General features: G+C 40.0%; 2 protein-coding genes across 7 annotated transcripts in view; one reads left to right on the top strand and one right to left on the bottom strand.

The window, feature by feature from the left end:
- The window catches only part of tyrp1b (tyrosinase-related protein 1b), a 3,045-nt gene extending 1,296 nt beyond the window's left edge, over nucleotides 1-1,749 (top strand). Inside the window, 4 exon segments of the mRNA XM_035530053.2 lie at nucleotides 169-336; nucleotides 719-898; nucleotides 1,227-1,373; nucleotides 1,568-1,749. Of these exon segments, the coding sequence (XP_035385946.2) occupies nucleotides 169-336; nucleotides 719-898; nucleotides 1,227-1,373; nucleotides 1,568-1,749 (677 nt within the window).
- Nucleotides 1,750-8,967: 7,218 nt separating this feature from the next.
- The window catches only part of rbm47 (RNA binding motif protein 47), a 24,816-nt gene continuing 11,283 nt past the window's right edge, over nucleotides 8,968-22,500 (bottom strand). For 4 of the 6 annotated variants that reach the window (XM_027032163.3, XM_027032164.3, XM_081714337.1 and 1 more), the window contains exons 2-6: nucleotides 17,718-18,441; nucleotides 16,903-17,383; nucleotides 15,202-15,408; nucleotides 14,001-14,194; nucleotides 8,968-13,280 (exon numbers count right to left, since the gene is read on the bottom strand). In XM_027032163.3, the coding sequence (XP_026887964.1) occupies nucleotides 13,032-13,280; nucleotides 14,001-14,194; nucleotides 15,202-15,408; nucleotides 16,903-17,383; nucleotides 17,718-18,410 (1,824 nt within the window). In that variant the 5' untranslated portion in view covers nucleotides 18,411-18,441 and the 3' untranslated portion in view covers nucleotides 8,968-13,031. The remainder of the gene's footprint in view (nucleotides 13,281-14,000; nucleotides 14,195-15,201; nucleotides 15,409-16,902; nucleotides 17,384-17,717; nucleotides 18,442-22,500) is intronic. The other 2 variants (XM_027032167.3, XM_027032171.3) reach the window with 2 other exon arrangements.

Below are 22,500 nucleotides of genomic sequence, written 5' to 3'. Positions count from 1 at the left end.
CTGAAACTAATTTGAAAGCTATGCAGTTATCGGAGAGAGAAATGTGAGTCTTACTAGAGGATACTTGGAACGTAAAGGGTTGGTTGCCACATTTCCTTACACTAAAATGACAATGTAATGGTATAGCAAGGTATAGTGGATCATCCGTTTTTTTGGCAAATCTTGTAGGTACAGAAAGCCATCCAATCAGGCAGAATCCTGCTGGTAACATGGCTCAGCCAATGATCCATAAACTTCCGAAACCTCAAGATGTCATTGACTGTCTGGAAATGAGCCACTTTGACACACCTCCATTCTACTCAACCTCCTCCCAAAGCTTTAGAAACTCAGTTGAAGGCAAGACACCCACACATGCAGTATATACTACACTTTATCTGTTATATCCTTCAGAGTTTTAAAAATATTATCAACAATATGACACACACAATCACTTTCTCACACACTCATCCACTTATACTCACCCTATTACAGTCTGGATTACTATTTGGAATATTTAACAATAGCCATATAACATAAATACATACATATTGCTTTACTCAATTTCTCAAATATGACTGTAGTTTGTTACATTTTGAATCAAAACACACACACACACACACACACACACACACACACACACACACACACACACACACACACACACACACACACACACACACGCCTACACACACACCACCACCATTTCACAAGCCATTAGTGTTGTCTGTGGTGAGGCTAGGTTATAGTGTGCCCCAAGGGAAGTATGACCCAGCAGTGTGGAGTCTACACAACCTAGCTAACTTGTTCCTGAATGGCACCGGAAGCCAGATCCACCTGTCCCCAAATGACCCCATCTTCGTCCTGCTCCACACCTTCACCAATGCCATCTTCGACGAGTGGATCCGGATACACAGGCCAGGTGCACTCACCCACGCTGCACTGAGAGCACTACAGAGTTAGGCAACTGCTGCTGCATGCACTCATGGAATAACCCACATGTTTCAAAGACAGCCCATTGCCCCAGGCTATCCCATAGTGGAGCCAGACAATGGCATGGAGCCAAAACATGGCTTGCTTTCCCATCTGATCGAGCAATAGCTGTTATAAAGTCTGAATGGGATTGATCGAGACAAGCATTAATGCTACTGCTTGGGACGTGCCACAGCTGGAATCCATTTTGGACATTTTGAGAACATGAAAAAACTGAAATTGTAGCTGTCCTAACTGATATAGTGAATATGTTGTAGATGCAGTGGCCTACCCTAAAGAGAGCACCCCCATTGGTCACAACTTGCACTTCAACATGGTGCCTTTCTGGCCTCCAATTACAAATGCTGAAATGTTCGTCCCTGCACCTGTCAGCCTGGGATACAGCTATGAGATCCAATGGCCAAGTGAGTCAAAGCTAAAGCATGTGTTATATTATTAAATGAAAAAATGCTACTTAAAAAAAAGAAAAAAAAAAGAAAAGAAATAAATGCATGTACTGCCATGGATAAGCCAGAATCCAGCAATGCAACCCAGAGGAAACTAGTGAACTTGGGTTTCTCTGTAAACTGCTCAAACACCCCCGTCTATATTGCTCTAGCTCTGCCATTCACCCTCTCTGAGGTCTTCACAATAGTGATCGTGGTGATGGTGCTGGTGCTGGAGTCAGCACATGCCTCATGCGAGTGTACGGCCCGGAGGAGGGACTGGATCTCTTGCTCAGGGAATAAACCGGCTGTTACTCAGAAGATGAACAGAGAAGGGAGAAGCTTCAGTCTGTAGTCTGAGAACAGAACAAAAGATATCAAGTTTTTCTCACTCTATATTAGGACAGTACTTAAAGATTCCATATAGCATTTTTAAGAGCCCTTAGGGACTATGTGAGCACTACATGAAGCCTTTTTTGGTATACCAAGCGGCTTCAACTTTGATTCATTTTTATATCTGGTAAAACCCATGAACTAATTTAACAAGCATAATGCTGATAGACTTTATTTACAAATGATAAATGTGTTAATAACACATTAAAATCTACACTTAAAATCTGAACTGTGTGGGATTATGACATTTCACACTTTATGACATTTTACATTTAATTTAACTCTGTTATAATAAAGTTAAATAACCTTTTCATAGATTTAACAGCCCCATCCATGATATGCATCTGGATATCTCGCCCCTTGTGTTTATATGCATTTTGATACTTTATAAAGTGCAGTAGACAAGTTTGTGGAAGGATGGTAAACCTGTCACTCAACCAAAAATCATAATCTAAAATAAATACTTACTAGATGTAATTTACCCTAGATTAATTTATTGTGCAGTCTGCATTTTGCAAAGAAAATGTCAATTCTAGCTGTCCAAGGCAACAGAAGCATATATTTTAATGTAAATACAATTATGGTGAAACATGCTCCATGAATGTAGGAATGTGCTTCATTAGGCTAATCTCATCACATTGCTATGCTAAAGGAAGGCAATTCCTTAATGAAATCACTGTGTGGATTACATGGATCCCATGAGAACTACCACTGAGCCAGAATACTTCTGTAGACAGTTTAGTTGATCTGTTGACATTCTGATCACGTACTTACACCTTGCTCTAGAAAGCAACACAGATGCCTAATCGAGTTTTCATGTATTATAAATTGGTTACAAACTGAATTTTAGTTACTTAAATGCTCCACCTGGTGGAGTTGTGTGTCTCCAATTCTGAGTCAACTTTATTTTATTTTTTATTTTATTTTTACTAGAGTTGCAATCTACAAACAAGGGGATAATTTTTTGCAGGTTACAAGAAAAACTAATGTAACAAATTTATTATTATTATTATTATTATTATTATTATTACACACACAATTATGCGGAAAATAGTCTGTTGAAACAGTAACAAAATTGATACTTTATGGAAGCTTTGGTATGGCTGATAAGGCTAGCATGCTTTCAGCTTTCATGTTGTAAACAACCGGAATAAAACAGGAGACACACAGGTAAACTCTTTGCTGCGATTTATGTGAAAGGATATACGGGCAAAGTTCAATTCATGTACATTTACAGAGAAATGGTATGCTAAAGATAACTGCTTCATTTAACCCTTAATCACTGTAACCACATATGGATAGACTGATCATAATTTGTGATAGTGCTTTATATGTGCTGAATACCACGAGTGCAGCCTTAATTTTTTCATGAGAGGCTAAACATAGACATTGCAGATAAAGACTTCAAGCCACAATTAACGCATATATTTTTATAAATCCAATTAGCATGCAATTAGCATATCAGTCAGAGCTAATTAGACAGCAGAAACAGAAACAGAATATCTACAGACCAAAATGTAGTTAATAAAAGATAACAAAACATCAATGTGGGGTTCACAGTAGTCGAAGCAATTTCTCGACTCGTGCATGCGTTCGTAAAAGGAAAATAGAAACTTCCCCAGGAGCTGGCGTAAAAGTAAAACGCTAAACGTTCCAGGTTTATTCCAGGTTAGTAGCGAATCACAACTCAAAGAAAATTCTACAAACGAAGTTATTCCTAATTCGAAACGCAATAAGGTAAAAAAAACAAAAAAAACCACAACAACAACAACAACAACAACTGTTGCTTCCAGGACCACTGTCTTCGCTGAAAATCAAACAAAACTGTCACTGCCCAAACTACTAAAAACAAGCTTAGCAGTAACTTACATCTTAAAGTGACAGTACTCAAAAGGTTTTGTATCTAGCATTTGCTTTTTGTATAAGCTGAGGCAAACACTGGGTTTGGTGAACAACCTTAGAAGTTTTTCTGCCAGTTCTTTCCATACAGTTTCACCAAGTCTTCAGTCATGACAAGATTTCGTTCCTTGGTATGAGCAACATATGAAGCTCACTAAGGCACCATCAAGATGGGGGTGGGGTGAGGTCATTTTACCACTCCACCACTCTGTACATTCTGTATATCACTGGTTCAATATCAGCTCCTAGGATGATGACATCCTCCCACTCTCAGTTCACTTTTTCTGCCCAAATTCCTAATCAGGAAGCAGTTAAGTGTAGAGGCCCTCTGGAACTGCAGGGATCTAAGGTCAAAAAGCAAGAGGTAAAAGTGACATCAATTGCTGAGCAGTTGGTATTACTGGAGTGTTACTAGTGCTAATGGTAGAATGGTGGTTCAACATTCCCTGGCCATAGGGGGTTAGGGTCAGTCCCTGTTTTTCATGAAAGTCTCTGATTGATGATATAGGAAAATAATGTTCCATTACTGTGTTGCACTTGGAATATAACATATTGAATTGCATAAGGGGTCAAAAATGCCTTAGTTTAGTGAGTACTGTTTTTAAGTAAAGAATTCTAATGTTATCAGTGAAGTATTACTATCATCATATAATACTTATTGATACAAATCACTGGCATTACATATAGACCTTTTCTGTAATATAATACAAGGCATAACAATGAGGTTTCCTTATTGACACAGGAATACCACTGGCTTGTATTTCCACGTTAAAATATGGGGTGAAAGTGTTTAGAACTTAACACTTATACGAACAATACTGAAAAATAATTGTACACGTGATGTCAGATATCCTATGTCTGAAGAAGCCTCTGAGTAACCACACAAGCTCCTCACAGTAGTCATCAGTAGGCACCTCCCTCTATTGGTCCATCACTGACTTAAGCCCACAACATTTAGTTTGGGTATGCAAGACCCAACCCTCTCCAAGCTCACTTTTAAACCACGAACAAAACCTCTTTAGACACAAATGCATATTTGCTTCACTGGTGACTACAGCCCCACTGACACCATTAATGCATACTCATTGTCATCAGTTCCATATCTTTATGCACTACATGATCAACACACATTGAGTTAATGTCCCTATATTTATCCATTGCGTGAACCCCACACAACCAATCACTTCCTAAACCATAAAATCCATACTGATCTCCCCAGCAAATAAGTGCCACCACTTTCATATAGACTAATGCACTACATCAACAGCAGACATTGAATTAAATTCCTTTTACTAATCCACTGCACAGACAATCATTCCCTAAACTCCATACTGATCTCCCCAGTAGTACATTTACAGCATTCATCAGACAGTCGTTAAAAGAGTGACTTACATATTTGTCAGTTTGTGCACTTCCTAGGGGTCAAAGCCTTGGTATTACTAACAGCATGTGCTACACGGTGAGCTAAAGGAGTATTAATGCATACACAGTAAAACCTGTTCCATCTTGTTCCATCTCTACCATTCTAGACATGACAATCCACTCACATGCCCAGTCTACTGTAAACCTATGCCACTCCCTCTTTATGATACATTTCCCCCAACGAGCCTGTGCTCTCCTCATCCACAGCCTCTGACTAACTACCCTTAGCTTACAGCCTCTAAAACCACATTCCACAAGCAAGGATGTGGAGACAGCTATAAATCCCCTAGCACTTATCTCCGCTAGACTTATATACGCCTGCCACCCACATTCTGTCACTTCCAGCACCAAGTCTGCGTACTTCAGCTTCTTCCACTCGAAAGCTTCATCAACTTGTAACAGGAGAGTAATACACATATGCTCATGGATAAAAGCCAACAGTAAAACTTTCCTGAAGTAAGGACAATCCAAAGACAACATAATCCAAAGCAGGCAGTGGTCAAAACCAGAACAGGGCCAATAATGACAAAAGGGAATTTCTAGAGAGTAACCAGGTAGGCAGTTATCAACCAACAGTACAGAGGGACAAATCCAAAAAGTTATAATCCAGAAAACATGCAGGGTCAAAAGCAGAACTCGCTCAGTATGCTGAAATGACCTAGAAAATATCTTGCAACGAGAAAAAGAACTGAATAAGCTTATATACATTGAAATAATGAGACACAGGTGACAAAAATAAGTAGTCAGGATATGCTGATTGCAGAGAGGTCCCAGATTGGTAGATTCTGATGGACATCTTGACTGTCTGAGGCATCGTGGGGAGTTCAGAGCAGCAGGATTGGGTGGCAACATGACACAACTGTATCCTCAAATGGAATTATTAACTCTATAATATAAATCATGTGCTTACTTTTAAAGTACAGCACCATATACATCCACAGTGTAGTTAAAGCAATACACTGATAGAACTGTAGTTTTCTACTTTCATTGGCTACCAATTTCCAATCCACTGATATTTATAGCTGTGCTCACTCTCACTGCCCATCATGCACAAACATAATTGCTCTACTATTGACACTAATGGGCAAAGAGTTAACCTCTATTCACTTATTATTGAATAAACATTCTCCTGCATGTGTATCTTTGCTGTGATAAACTAATTTTACTCACTGATAAAATATGCTTCAGTGTCCAAACTCCCACACATAATTTACAAGTAGGGTCTTCAACGACCCATTATCCAGTGGGGTAGAGTTGCAACAATGCAGAGTTGCAAGGATGACATAAATCGCTCCAAGCAAAAATGTAATGTGACTCACATCCATTGCTCACATCTCTCAGCAGGCAATTATCTAAATTTTCCCAACTAAGCCATAGCTGCTGTTGCAAGCTGTGCTTCCACTTTCTGCTCATGAATAAAACTAGTGATCATTCACTTTATCTCTGGTGACGTGGCCTTACTGACTAAACCTTACTCTTATGCTTTGTACTTGCCCTACCACATCCCTATGCTCCAGTGCTCTCTTAGCTAGCTGCATTACCTCTCACAGATTTGGCTTTTTCCCTGCTTTTGGGTCTGGTGCAGATGCTTTTATCACTGTTTTTAGACCCTAACAAAATCATCTTACAACTTAGCACATTCCTCAACTAAACATGTCAGCGGTAGCTGACAACACCCTTCTCCCACACCATGCCACAGAACATAGACAACACAGCATCCCTAGACACTTCCTTATAGCCTCATTAGACTCTCTAGCCTCTCTACTTCAGCAATCTCAACCTCATGTACAATCAGTGGCCATCTAATACGAGGCAGTAAGACAGACTATAGGTACCACAGTGTCAACTTATCTGGCAAAAATGAATCACTCTTATTGATAGTCTTCACAATCTCCTTCTGCCCTGTCTCCTTCCATCATCTCCTTCTTCTTTCCTTTCACAATTGAAAAACATCTAGACTTACAAGGTTTAACTTTCATCCTTGCCCACCTAAGACTACCATTTAACTTCTGCAGAAACCACATTGTACATGACACAGTAGTTGTCAGTGTTGTCATGTGATCCATGTATGCCCTGATTGGAGGTAGCAAGGTACCGTGCTGCAGCCTCTCCCTGTGTACAACCCACTTAGATGCCCTAATTATTACCTGTCACCATTGTAAATGCTAACGGTGAAAAAGTACAGCCTAACATTACACCTATTACCAATCACTGCTAGGACACATACTCTGCTGTATTAAAACAAAAATGTCTTCAGAATAAGTCTTCAAATCTTACCCTCCAAATTAAGAAGGCTTATAGGCAGAAACTGCTCAATACCCACAGCATCCTTCTATTTTGGTATAAGAATACACCATGCTCTTCTACACTCTTTTGGGATAATCCCATTCTCTCACCACTATGACCCTAATCTTACATAAAAACCTCAAAACATCATGTGCTTTTATACACTTGATATGGAACTCCATTAGGCCCTGGTTCTGAACCTGCCATTGCATGAAACACCACATCTTGTATCTCACTCCATTTATGTGGATTGACATCCATTTAGCACTCTGTGTCAGCCATTGGTGGAATATCTGGTGGATGCTCCAGCAACTTTGCCTTATCCTTATCAGAATACAAGCTATCAAAGTCCCTTTTTCCTAATTTTAGTCTTCTAAATTTCTCATTACTAAATAAGGTCTTTACAAACTTAAATGGATTCCTAAAGAATGCTGCCCTAGCATGCGCCTACTTGGTCCTCCTTCATCTCAAGACCTCTGCTCTCCTCAGTACTGCCAACTTACCCTTCAACTCTTTCTGAAGTATATTAATACCCTCTCTTTCTTCCTCAACTACTTGCCTACACTGCCTTCTAAGTTATATATTTTTGAAAGGCTAAAATTCAAAGTCCCTACACTTATTTTCTCTTATAGAGTAGGTAATATAATATTGAAGCTAAATTGCAGCTGGGAGTCTGCATTAAATACTCATATCCTTTTACACATATTCTTTGGCTAGATTTGAATCTTGTAGGAAACTGTGGAGTTAATGATAAAACACATAAATATGACTAAGCTATATCTGACCTGCTGATAGTCACTGGTCAAGACCTCCCTGACTTATTGCTACCACAAGACAATATAATAGCAGACATGAATGCAGCAGTAAGCAGAATTCCAACCACATATTATAACTGAAACCAACAAACCAACAATACAAGGACACAAAATACAAGTCACAGACTGTCTTCTTTAGAAACTGAATTAATAAATGCTCTTGTTTTCATACTCCCCTACTCACCAATTTACACACCAATTAAAAGGTATCACTTTATTTGTGGTATGCTTCACATAGAAGCAAAGTACTATACTGCCACCATGTGGTTGTTATCTCTCTGTTAAAAAAGTGGAATTTCACGATTCAGCTTGTACCTCTACTGCATTTAAACTTTATACCTATTTTGAAATTAACTTATATTCAACTTAAATTTACCATTATGCCACTATAGCTTTTCAGTAAATGTTTTAACCAACCCAATTCCCTCTTCAATCTCTTCAATGAGTCTTTTTGGTTTAACTATTTGTCATCTTTTTCATTGGTTTTCACTTGCTGCTTCTGGAGATTGTTACATTTCAGATGTGGTTGAAGACTCTGAGATTAACAACTCCACCAATGGAAAGCCCACTCTGAACTCTAGAATGCACAGCCATGTTAGGCTACAGAAGCTGCTGACATCTTCACCATGTCCCAGTTTGCAAGTGATCTCCAACAGGACAGTAATTTGCTGCATATAATGTAACATGAGAATATATCATAGAATGAGAAGAGTATGAAAAAGGCCAAACAGGAGGGAACAAACCCCACAGAATCCATCCAATTTTTGAAAATGCTTTATTTATCTACTGAACTGCTATATAAATAGCCTAGAATATTGCAGGAAAAGCCTTTTACAAATATTGCATGATAGAAAACAGTTCTTAAAAAGATCTATAAAGGGACAGAAATAGTTTTGGCAAGATCTAAAATCTCTGCAGCCATCAACATCTTGTTCGTTTAGTTTGAAGTAGCAAGAAAAAAGTTAAAAACCTACATATGTAGTGTTAATGAAATGATCGCGATAGGAAGGAAATTGTTTTCAGTGGATTTGTGACCCCTTGGGGTCAGCAATCATTTAAAACTGGCCTCTGTATCCAGTACATCTGCAAAAAAAATCCACAAATAAAAACATTTTCTATACCTCTTCACACACTATCAAACACTTTGGCAAAACATTTAACTCTCTAAACAAGGTGCATATAAAGGAAGAAAAAAATGTTCACTTCAAATATATTATAGCATTTCTTCTTACTTCATACACAAAACATTGCAATGTATATATTAAATATATCCTGACTGTTTTTGTCATAATAAAAGACTCTAACAGAGGCAATAAAGACCCTACTGGAGATGCAGGGTTTCTTAAGGTCCAGCTCACATGCTATCAGAATACTCCTCATATTCTCATGTGTATGCAGACACTTTGGGATAACAGAGAAATTCTACAAACCTAATGAGTAATGAGCTAAACAGTAATGAGAGGTGTGTTGAATCTGTGTATGCACATGCATTCATTTAGCACTTTTTAGCATTACTGTCTGATCTTATGCGAGTGTCTTTGCTCTGGCTGTGGACTGAGCCTTAAGGTGCCCCACTCCCACACAAATGTTGCTCAGTCTTACTACACAGGTTATACTCATCATCTGCTGCAATGATAATAAGCCAAAGCAAAAACCAACCAACCAAACAAAAATTGACAAGAAAAAAAAAATCTAAGACTCATGCCCCCCTTCCACAAAAAATAACAAAGCACAATATATCAGTAATGCAGACAAATCCTTCACCTTGTCTATGGAAAGAAGAGGAGAGATAGGACAGGTACAGAGGAATGAAGCCACCTCTGCCAGTGCTACTCTTTGCAATTCACAGGGATGGTACAATTGTGACATAACACAGTCATTAAGAATACATAATGAAGTGGTCATTCAGCTGTCTAAATTTAGACACTGAATTTTTATAATCATCTACTGGTTTATAAATGCTTTGAAAACAGACACAGATAAAATAAAAAGCTATCATAAGGCCATCTAACAGTTGCACAAGAAAGTTTTTGACCACTGGGGAGAAAAGGCACTATTGAATTAAAAGGGGATGCCCCTGCAGTATAATCCCAAGTATATACTCACACATTCATTGACCAGACAATAGCCTTCAGTGATACTCACTCACTCTGGGGTACAGTTACTTGATAGTGCCACCTGCAGGACAAAGTCTTAACATGGGCAGCACTAAAGGAGGCATAGTGGTGACATACAGCAGTTGTAGAGAGGCCTTAACCATGATCACAGTAGTCAAAGAAAATGTCTGAAAGGTAAAAACTCTAAATAGCTCAGGCCTCCCTGGTTCCAGTTTGGTCCCATTTATTCCAGGGGACAAGACTATTAATAAAATACCTCTGAAAATGTAAAAGTGCCTGTTCATTAGTTCAGGACACACACTCGCATGCAAACACCACAAACTAATAGCACACATATATTTTAATTGTGTTTAAACGCGTAAAACATTTCTTGCATTCTATTATAAGTGCACCTCACTGCAACCTCAAAGGTATTTACCATACACTGTACCATATGGAGTGTCAAAGACAAAAAATGTCAAACACATTAAAAAATTAAAGCTGTGGACGGTCACCCAAATGCAGAATGCATTATGATAAAGAAAAGAAAGAAAAAAAAAACTATACTTGTTACATATATTTGTTCTCAGAAAATACACACAAAAAAACTTTAAAAATGCTAATGCAAGGAAGTAAATACATAATATAAACATTTTGCTATCAAATGGGCAATAAGTGTTTTTTTATGAGCCAATAAAATTCAGTTCCATGGCACTTTTTAAAAATAGTTGTTTTCTTGATAAACAGAATGGTCTAAATTTGGAAACCGAAATGGGGTATTATTCCTAATTGGTCTAAAACACAAAGAATACACAGACAAGGAATAGATTGGCCATGGTCAGTTGGTAGCCTAGATCTAATTGAAACCAAGTGGCACAAAATGACATCTATTAATTACCACCTTATGAAAGTTAAAAAAAGCTTTAACCCCCCCCCAAAAAAACCCCACAACAACAACAAAAAGAAAACAAACAAACAAAAAACAACATGCACACACACACATTATGATATATTTCTTCAGTCTGATCAGTACATTCACATCATCATGGAAAAGCCACTCCACAAATACAAAATGTCAATTTGGGCCAACAGGTATGTGTATGTTATTTCTCAGATCCTCTGAAGCCTGAACAATACAAATGCTCCATCTGCATGAATCCACCTGTAAGTGGTAAGAACTTGCATCTTAAAATACTATTCTGATGGAGGTATTTCACTGTTTCTGAGAGATAATATGCGTAATAAATCTCTGCTGTGGATTGTGTGCATATGTATGTATACTGTGTTCCATTTTTTGTCTCTTACAGTTATACAAGTTTCAAGCATCAAAAATTCATACAATAAACAACAATCTCAAAACCTTTGAACAATAGTGAACTATTCAGTGAGCTTTAAAAGAATTAAACAACAAATACACCATAAAGAATGAAAGATGTTTAAAGTTAATATTCAGGTATTATTATTCAAACTTGAACTCAGACAACCTAGTAGATAGTAGATGATATTGTCTTCAAGAAACAACATTCAGAATCCTGTTTGAATATTAAAAATAAAATACATTGCTGTCATAGAATACTTTAAATTGTCTTTCTTCAGTGGTTGTATAGGTTTCTGCTGAGCAGCTGTAGAATTTTTTACTTCTTTTTGTGCGTTTTAAGATTTTTTTTCAGCATTTTTTGCTTATTCCAGAAAAAAAGAGTAAAAGGAGAAATTAAATATGCTGCATTTGAGTTTTATAAATACAACAAGGTTCCTTCTGTATTCTTTTTGCCATTTGAGTGACACTGGAGGAGTGATGGGGGTACTCCTCTTGGCCCTGCAGGTTCAAAAATGTTTCAGGGATTTTTGGTATTATCTGGAGTATACAGAACCTAGCACTAATTTGGCCAGGTTTGATTCCGCCTCTTTAAGCACTGAGATATTTTCCATATCAAATGATACTTATAAAGGAATCTCAGAATTTCACATGAATCCCTTCGTGCTATTTTGTTTTACAGGGACAGGGTTTTCTATATTTCAGATATCTAGAAGAAAACCAGAGAGAACAAACTATTCAAGACCTAGACTTAGTGCTCAACATATGCAACATTAGTCCAGATTAATCACAAAAGAGAAAGTTGGGTGCCTTGCTGAACCAAAGACGTAGTGAGGAACCACAGAAGTAGTGAAACTTGGAGCTTTGACTGATTAAATTAGGGGATGAAGGGGTGTGCTTGACATAGTTATATTTTAGGGACTTGAGATGAGACTGCTTAGAGTAGGTATTATAAATGGAACAAGAACCAGAAAGAACCAAATGAGCGCACACACTGATATCAGTAGGCCACACTGTGAATAGTCACTTGTAGGCTAGGTCATTCGGATCTAATGTTCTTGTGCTTGATGAGCTAGGTCAGTAGTTCGTGGCAGGCCAATCCAATCTTAAGGTTAGTCTAGGATATTTTTAGGGTTATATCCTAGGTATGCCCTGTGTTAGTAGGTGAGTAGGTCTAGTGAACCTCAAAAATGTTGCTAAAACCTCTGGGTTGTTTGGGAACATGAGATCAATGTCCTGGGTAACTGCAGGTTTAGTCTGTTTTGTTTTTTGGATCAATAGCGCTAATAGGTCTTCAGTACTTTTTGATGTTTTGGGCAGGCAGTGGGCTTGAAGGTGTCATGGTTAGTCACAGCGCTACAGTTTTCGGGTGGTGTTTCAGGTCAGTAGGTCTGGCATTGAGCCATTGGCCTCAGTAGGTCTGGTAGACATCATGAATTGGCATCTGGAAGGTAGTGGTGGGGAAGGCCTGGGGGACATAGCTGCTGTAACCTCCATAGGCAGCTGCCACAGCTGCGTTCTTCTGCAGCGCCGCCAGGGCAGCAGTGTTGGCGTGTGTGGCGATGGGCACGTAGCCAGCGGCACCGTACAGGCCAGCTGCCGCTGCCGGGATCCTCTGGACACCGTGAGCCACGGCGTATAGTGGGGTCATGGGGCGACCCTGAGCGGAAGAGAGGATTAGAAGGAAAGAGGGAGAGTGGGCAGTGAGAGATGGAGAGAGGGAGGGAGGAAATATTGTTCTCTTACAGGTTGTTACAGCAAAAAGAGCTGAGGCATTGAGGTATAGGACCTGAATTCATGCTCTGCAAAAGCAGTGAGGTAGCTGGAGGTCATTTAAATACAATGGCAGCTAGTGGTGCTGGTGGCAGGCAGCATATCAATTACTGACAGGGTGATAAGGGTGATCTGCTTGACAGGTAGAAGTTGAGTTGAGCTATATGCAAATAAGTGGTGCCAGGAATGCAGTGGCATGGAAAGTTGTTTTCATGGCTTTGGAGTCAATGCCAGGAATTTGAGATCATCATTTACATTTTTTTTTTAGATTCAAAAGAATATAACCTACTCAGGCTAAATGCTACTTCATGTTGGGTTTTATTCTTTTTAAAATGTAGCTGCATGACCAGGTAAATACAAATCTGCTGCCAGCCTACCCTTGCATGAGAATGCCCACTAGTGCCCACTAGACAAAGGCTGCATGGCTGATACCAAGCTGTCAGTGGTATAGTTAATTGTGGATTTAATTACTTTATGTATTACCTAAGTACACACATGCATGAATACTTTGGATGAACCACAGCTTATAATGCAATAATTAATCAAAAAAGGTCCATTAATCCTTTAATGCTTTTGCAGTAGTTCCAGTGTAGTTCCACTGTAGTACCTGAAAAGGTGGCGGCGTGGAGACTGTGGGTATGACGGCAGCAGTGGCGGTCGCAGAAGCGGGGTCATGCTGAAGGGCCAGGGGGTTGATCAGGTGCTCCACCGGGTGCACCTTTCCTTCCTCCACCAGTTTGGTAGCAGCAGGTGCAGCAGAAAATACAGCAGGGTACTGCGCACCTATAGCAGGCAGGGTCACTGCATGTGCACGCACACACATTCACAAATGCACACACAATTTAATTTTATAACCATAAAGTAAAATGAAGCATTATATTGTCACATAATGCAAAATATGTCTTTGTGAGCGTTACTTATGTGTAAAGTTACATTCAAACTAGACACTATATAATACAAAAGCATAGGAATACCTAAGAAAAGAAACTACTCAGTGTGTGTGAGAGGAACCAATGAACCAAGAGAAAGAACACAAGAATGAAAGAAAAGGGGGAAGGATTCAAACATACATAACCTTTTCTCAGTTATGGCAGGTGACGTGGCTTAACAGTAACACCACCAATCTCACACTCATGCAAACACACAAGGTTTTTCATTGTTTCCATGGACAAAAAGACTTTTCATTCTTTCAGTTAAATCAGATTTAGGTTAAGGGGGTTTAGCTGATGTCACTATATTCCTATCAGGAGTTAGAGAAGTTCACTGATCTGAGATCAGGCCTCTGAGGGATCAAACAGCTCAAACTGAAGGCAATAGGTCTGCTGATTTCACAGTAGAAGAATAAGTGATTAAAGACCCCCTTGTCCAAACAATCGCCACAATTCTCCAACATAGTATAGTTATATATTAAAAAGTTCTTTGAGCAGAATGGACAAGCTTTTGAAAAATGGAAGAAAATCAGTAGTGCATATAGTAAGGAAGCATATGTTATGAAGCAGGCAGCAATATCACAGAAAAGGGGAAGTGGTAGTGTTTTTCTACACAGCTCCAGTCCAGTAGGGGGCAGAAGAACCAGAGAAGTTCTCTCTTTTTCATACAGTCAAACTGCTGTACTTTGTGTTTTGGTATTGAAGAGTTTTCAAGTTATCTTGAATTCAAAGAAAACAAAATTAACTTTTTCATTGAGAGAACTGCAGCAATGCCTGTCCCCTGTAACTGAGCCCAGCTGAGTAGTGCATATGGGTGTGGCTGGATGTAGCTGTGTTTAACACTGTGGGTGGATGTAGCTGTGTGACTTTCACACTGACTTGTGGCAGGCTTAATGCCCACTGGGTTAACAGCTGCCAGCTCCAGACTAGGCATGAGCTCGTATGGTTTGTCCGGCTGCTTGGTCTTTCCTTCATGGTAGCGGCTGTAAATGCCCCGGCCAGCTGAGTAACCACCAAGGTATGAGCCGCGGGGCCCTGGGCCCCTGTTACCGGCCCCAGCACGACCACGGCCTCTTACAGTACCTGCTTGAAATACAAATGACAGGGAGGGGGCACTCTTCAGACACTGGCAGATGGAGGGAGTTGGATGGATCGTGTTTTTTGTATATGGCAGCTGTGTGATATCCTGCAAGATATAGGCAGACCGTGCATGTCTGGAACATGTGTTGTTTATCCACATTCTCCCTTTCAAAAGATTTAATCACAACCAGCCAAAAAGATTTGCTTAAAAAGCCACTCGGGAATTGATTTTCATTTTTTCCTCCTCACAATAGACCTATTCATACATCACTATATTTATAAATCTATATAAACTGAGTAGGGTAACTATGATCATTTTGCTCATATATAATCTTTACATGTAGTTATATAGTGTTAAGTGTTCATTAACAAATTTGTGTAGGTTCTATGGGTCTATAACAGTGGGAGGTGTAGTAGGGGTAGTTAAATATGTGTTAAGTGAGGAAGTCTCATAATATGGGAGTGGTTTCTTTCATTCCTGTGAAAAATGGCCAATGTGTACAAAAGATTAATGAAACAAGCTAGGCTGTGAAATCAACTCTCTTTGTTCAACATGGCAAACAAAAAAGATCAATCTGAAACAATAGCTGCCAACCAAAAATCACAAGCCTCACGAATTTCTGATTCAGGTTAGATCATTCTTGAACAACATAGATTTGCCCCAGAGGACCAATTTCATGTTCATACTGTCTCCAGATCTTAGCTGCTCCTTAGCTCCCTGACCCAGAGCAGTCTGAAACCAAATATACTCAATCAGCCTTGTTTCCATAGCAATAAAGGATTACCCAAAAAGGTGAACCCAAAATTGCTAACATGGCTAAAAATGGATGAAAGTTAGTATGGTCCAGTTATTCCAGTTTGGATAATGTTAACTGTAGCCTGCCAGCTTGCATTCATTATTAACAATCTTAGCATTTGGGGGGGTTTTGCCATTGTATTTGCCAGTTTTTCCACTTTATTTATATGCCCCTCTTTTTTGACAAGAAATTTGACTATAAATTCAAGGTAAAAAAGATTACCATCACTTAATATATAATATGTATATTTGGTGCCTATGAGAAGATTATAAGAGAAATAATATGGAACCCAGTGCCACAGTCATAAACATTAATCAGCTCAAACTCTTGATTTTTGAAGGGGATCTTCAAAGGAAGTGGAGATTTTGGTAGCTGGATCTAGTGACTGTTCTGATCCTTTGTTCACAAATTCAATTTCATGCTAATTTAGGCTGAAATAGTATAAGTGGAATCATGCTGCCATAGACAGGAAGCTCAACAACAGTAAGAGCCTTTGACAGTTATGATATTTGAGACATTACCAAAGTGTTACCAATGTCTACAAGTCATTCAGGGTGATTATCATTTAAATGGAACTGAGGTTGTATTGAGAATATGATTTTTAGATGTTTTAAAACATTTATATATTAGTCATCCTGATGGTCACCACCCCCAGCAAACCCTGACCTAAGCTACAAAGGAAAGTAAGACAAATATCCCCAACCTTTGATGAAGTAGTCACGGTTGGGGCCAATGAGAGTGTTGTAGGGGTAACCGTAGTAGGTCAGTGTGTAGGGGTCGCACTGGTACACGTAGTTCTGCTGTGTGCCCTCGCTGCTGGCCAGGATTGCCGCTGTAGCCACCGCCCCTTTGGATGCCTTCTGATAGCGGGTGTACTGCTCCTTGTCCACAGGCTTGGCCAACGTCACCTCGATGCATGAGCCCTCAATCTCGGTACCATTCAGGTGCTCCATGGCAACCACGGCATCTTCGCGGCTGGTGAAGTGCACAAAGGCATAATCGCGGATTTTCTTCACACGCTCCACGCAGCCCGGGCTGAACTGGCTGAACGTCTGCCGCAGTGTCTCCTCGCTTGTCTCGATCATCAGGTTACGTACGTACAGGATCTTCACCGTCTCCATGACGTCCTCATCCACATCGATTTCCGGCTCCGCCCAGTCCACTGCAATCTGGTGACCCCAGAGCTGGGTGTGCATAAAAGTTGGCCAAAGGTCAGGATCATGAAAACACAGTGATAGTTTAAAGCTATTTTACCAAGGACATACCTGGCCCAATGAATTAATCACTTAGACTCAAAAAACCCACTGATAGGACCATACTCACGTTCCCCTTAGTAGCATTTACATACCTTTCATATTAGTTTCAGTGTTGAATAATATAACTAAGTTAATAACTAAATGATCAGCCTTGAGTTTAAGAGGTTAATGACACTTAGTTCATTTGAGAGTTTCCTAATTGGAGATTCCGGACATGTACTGTCCGTGGGCCTCGATCAGCGAGCACATTTGGGTGTCTAACCTGAATTCTCCCGGGCATCAGCTTCCTCCTGGCCATGGCTGCAGCGCGATGGGACTCATACTCCACAAAAGCGAAGCCACGGTTCTTCATCTTGTCCGCCGCACTTGCGTACACAATCACATCCAGCACCCCTTCTGTTACCTTGGAGACCTCCTCAAGGATCTCCTCCCGTTTCTTGGTCTTGGGGATGCCACCAATAAACAGGCGGCAGTTGTCCACACTGGAGCACACGCCCAGCAGGCGTCCTGGCCGCACTTCATAATTGTTCAGTTCTCGCACAGCTCGCTTGGCCTCATGCTTCTGTGTGTACATGACGAAGGCGTAGCCACGGTTCTTCCCGTCGAAGTCCATCATCAGGCGCATCTCGTAGATGCACCCGACACCCTCAAACACCGGCACTAGCTCGTCTTCATAGACGTCGCGTGGGATCTTCCCTACGAAGATCTCGCAGCCCCGCGGAGGGGACGGGCCTTGCCAGCCAGGGGGAGGGCCATATTTTCGCTGTCCGTTCTCTTGCACCATCCTGTAGCCTGTCCGCTCCATCAGGGCCAATAGTGAGGCTTCGTTAGGGGCTCCAGCCACACCCTCTGGGATTGAGCCATGCTGGACTGGATGACTGGAGGCTGGCTTAGAAATGGAGGAGGGGCTAGAGTTACTCATGGTGACTGCAGATGCGGAATCTTCTGCTGTCATTCTGACACAAGCTTCCAATCAGATTTGGAGTCTGATGAAAGAAAATAAGCATTTGATCAGATTTATAATAATTACTGAAACTTGTACAATTTTATGGACTGTGGAGAGATAAACATAATTATTCTATATACTGTAGCTAGGTGGACCACTTGAATGTTTATTGGAGGAAAAGGCAAATCAAGTAAAGTTTACCTTTTCTACCAGAAGAGGGCGATTTAGTTAACTAAATATTTGAGGCTAGGTATGACAAAGCCGTGGAAATGTTTGTATATGTAATAGCAACATGATCACTGAGATATGATCAAGGTATGTAATATCAGCAACATGATCACTGAAAATCAAACAGTTGCTGTTTCCTCACTAATTTCACACTAGCAAAACAGCTTTGCTAATCAACAACTGATGAGCAGGCCTGTAATTTAGACTTGTATATCTCAAACTGACACAGTCCTCCCACCCTTCTCATCTACCCACCGACACACACACACACACACACACACACACACACACACACACACACACACACACACACACACACACATCATACCTCAAAAACAAAAACAAAAACAAAAAAAAACCCACAGCAAAAAACAAATCCTGTTCTCCACCTAAAACAGCCTATTAATGCCCTCTAAGCTGTGTGGATCTACATTCTTCAGAATGGAAAAAAAAATCTCAGATCTTTCAGTTCAGATTTCACTCAACACATCATACAGATCCAGACCAGCAAAAAAAAGGACCACACACAAAAAATGCAATAGCTCAGCAATGAACTGTTATCTTTCAAATATATCTGTCAAAGTTTCTGAACAGCTTTGTGTAGGCTTGCCTATGCGGTCATTCCAAGAAAGAAAATTGCAAAACAATTAAACAACCTCAAGCAGTAGTTTGAGGAGTGTTGTGTTTATTTGCAGTTGTTTCCTTTTGACTTGACCAAACCTGAAACTGAGTACAGGCAGTTAGCTGGACTTTGATCCCCACACTGTGTGTGAGGGTTAGGTTGCTTAGTGATCACTCCATGGTTATATATGCGCAGCGGGTTGACCCAGCAAGCCACACACAGCTTTATGTGGAACACATTAGACACATAATCAATCTCTCTCTCTCTCTCTCTCTCTCTCTCTCTCTCTCTCTCTCTCTCACACACACACACACACACACACACACACACACACACACACACACACACACACACACACACATTCACAAATACATGAACAACCTAAAATTAGATTTTTTAAAAAAAAGCAAGAGTGAAAACCATGTACATTCATCTTAACAGCTGAAAACAATAATACCTTCCCCCCCAAAAAAATCCCAGGTCAAGAACACATTATAGAAGGAAAAGTGCAAAGGTCATAGGTAATCTCTTTAGGTAGCAAGTTTACAACCCCACACCACACCACACACACACACACACACACACACACACAGTACCTGTAAGTTTCATGGCTTGTTCCAAGAGTTTGACTGTGAAAGCATGTGACTGAGTGAGATGACTGAATAACAGACAACTCAGCAGAACTAAACCAAACCTTGCTCACTTCCTCCTACACACACACACACACACACACACACACACACACACACACACACACACACACACACACACACACACACACACACACACACAGACAATCAGTATTTGGCTCAAGACCAAGCAGAAACAGGAAGAATAAGAAAGACACTGACCAATCAGAAACCCAAGAGACAGGTGGACAGACCAATCATAATCCCAATCTTTGAGACTACTGAATAAATGTGACCACTTTCCAGTCCTAAATCCTGCACAACCGTTTACTATCAATATTATAGTATAGTACACTTGACCCTCTACTACCAGAGTTGAAGTAAATGAGAAAAATGCCATGAAACTGTTCAGAAAATTAAGATACTACAGCAATCACAAAAAGGTGTTTCTATTAGGTCATATGTTTGACATGAGAGGAGTTAATGTATAGAATTTGTAAAACCAGGTTCTAGAATCTGGTGTTTGTGTGTTGATTTTAGTGAAAGAAAAAAAATTGAGAGAGAAAAAGAGAGAGGGGTAATGATTTTGGAAACCGGTAGGGGAGGGGACAGACAGAATGAATCACGACTCAGCAGAAAATAGGTAGGAGAATAGAAGGGAAAAGAAATAATGGAACTCTGCCAGAGGTTGTGCAAGGGTAAAGTTAAGGGGGAGTGTCTAACAGAAATGCTAAGTAGAGGGCCAGACATTGTGTGTGTGTGTGTGCATCTAAAAGCATATGTATATGTCTGTTTTCTGGAACTGAAACTGTGATGGTCCTTGTTCTGTTAAGAGGTGCTGGGAACAGCTGGAAGTGAAAATCTGTATGGGGGAAAGAATGAAAGTGTGAGCAAACATGCAAACATGAGAGAGAGAAAGAGAAAGAAAGGGAGAAAGAGTGAGATAGAGAGAGAGGTTTGATAATTTTCCAGCCAACATGCAGCTTCTATTTCTCATGGTATCTGTTTGGCAAAAGTTGACCTTTATGTGTTTTTGTGTTTCTATGTTTGTGTGACTGTGTGTGTGTTTGAGTGCGCTGTTTGCGTGTGTATCTGTGCGCACACAAGGGAAACCTGAGGCTGCAGCAGGTGGATGATTAACTCACACAAATCACTGCCTACTTGAACGTGAACACATACGCATGCGCGCAAACACACACACACACACACACACACACACACACACACACACACACACACACACACACACAGTAACATGAGCCACCAAAAAAATAAATACAGCACATTCTTGTCAACTGGAAAAAATATTTCATCTCATCCAGTCCTTACATCCTCTTCCTCCCCATATACACACAGTCCTGAGATCAGAGACAAATTGTGTATTTTTGTGTGTGTGTGTGATGGCTGATCTTTATAACAGTGTCATATGAGCAATCATATGAGCTTTAGTAACTGATGCACACAGTCAATACCATTTTATTGTGAGCCCTGTAAAAGGCAGTTCATGTTAGAGAAGCTAAAGACTGGTGCACTGGCAGGTTTGATGTGTTAATGAGTTTATGGCCCAGTGTACCTGTGTGGTGTGGTTTGCCCTTATCTGAGACATTGATTGACAAAAGGATCTGGCCTTTGACTTATTGCAGGAGAAGACCACACTCAGCACATACAAGGGGAGCATGTCTGCACAGGGCCTGGGCCACAGCTGGTAGTAAAAGAACACATAGATGAAAGTGTAGAACAGTGCTTGTTTAGCCCTCCTGAAGAATACTGCTGATAGGGAGGGAATGTATATACAGATGTATATACATCTGTATATATAGATTTAGATTTATACTCAATTAACCTGTTACAACAACTGTAGATATGGTACTATACAATGGATCTGTACATTCTGTAGATTGTGTACATATATACTCGACCATATACATTGTACATTGTGTATATAATCATAATATACATATATATTGTACATACATTATTAATATATTTTGTACATACATAGAATATATATATTTATCTGTATATATTTTTTTTTCTCTATGCACCCCTGGTTCTCTTCCTCAGTTTGGACAGAGCACTCTCCACCATTTCACTGCGTGTTGTACTGTGTATGACTATGTATGTGACAAATAAACCAAACTTGAAACTTGAAACTTGAAACTTGGAAGAGAGGAAATAAAACACACATGCGTGGAGAAAGACTCTTAAGAACAATGATGTGAAAGTAATGTATGTTTCCATTTGGTTATGAAAGGGAGTCAAAGAGACAGGATACAGTATCCTGGATGAAATCATGCTAATAATACAGAGTCTTGTGTTTTGTCTTTTTCTGACTCCTGAGCTAAAGATAAACACAAGTACACCCCCCCACACACACACACACACAAACCATGGTACAAAGGCATCTATGCTCCTGTGTTTGCCTATTAGCTCTTAAGTGGAAGAACACATACAAAAAAAACCACATTTGCATGTGCGTGTAGATGCGCGCGCGCACACGCACACACACACACACACACACACACACACACACACACACACACACACACACACATCGATGTATGAGCGGTTGTCAAACTGCTTACCAGAGCTGGACCAGTATGGATAAAATAATGGATAT

The sequence above is a fragment of the Electrophorus electricus genome, chromosome 5 (assembly GCF_041902795.1).
Source record: "Electrophorus electricus isolate QZ-2024a chromosome 5, ASM4190279v1, whole genome shotgun sequence".
Taxonomy (NCBI): Eukaryota; Metazoa; Chordata; class Actinopteri; order Gymnotiformes; family Gymnotidae; genus Electrophorus; species Electrophorus electricus.
Note: the sequence above shows the minus strand (reverse complement) of the source record. Positions and strands in the feature narration are given on the sequence as shown.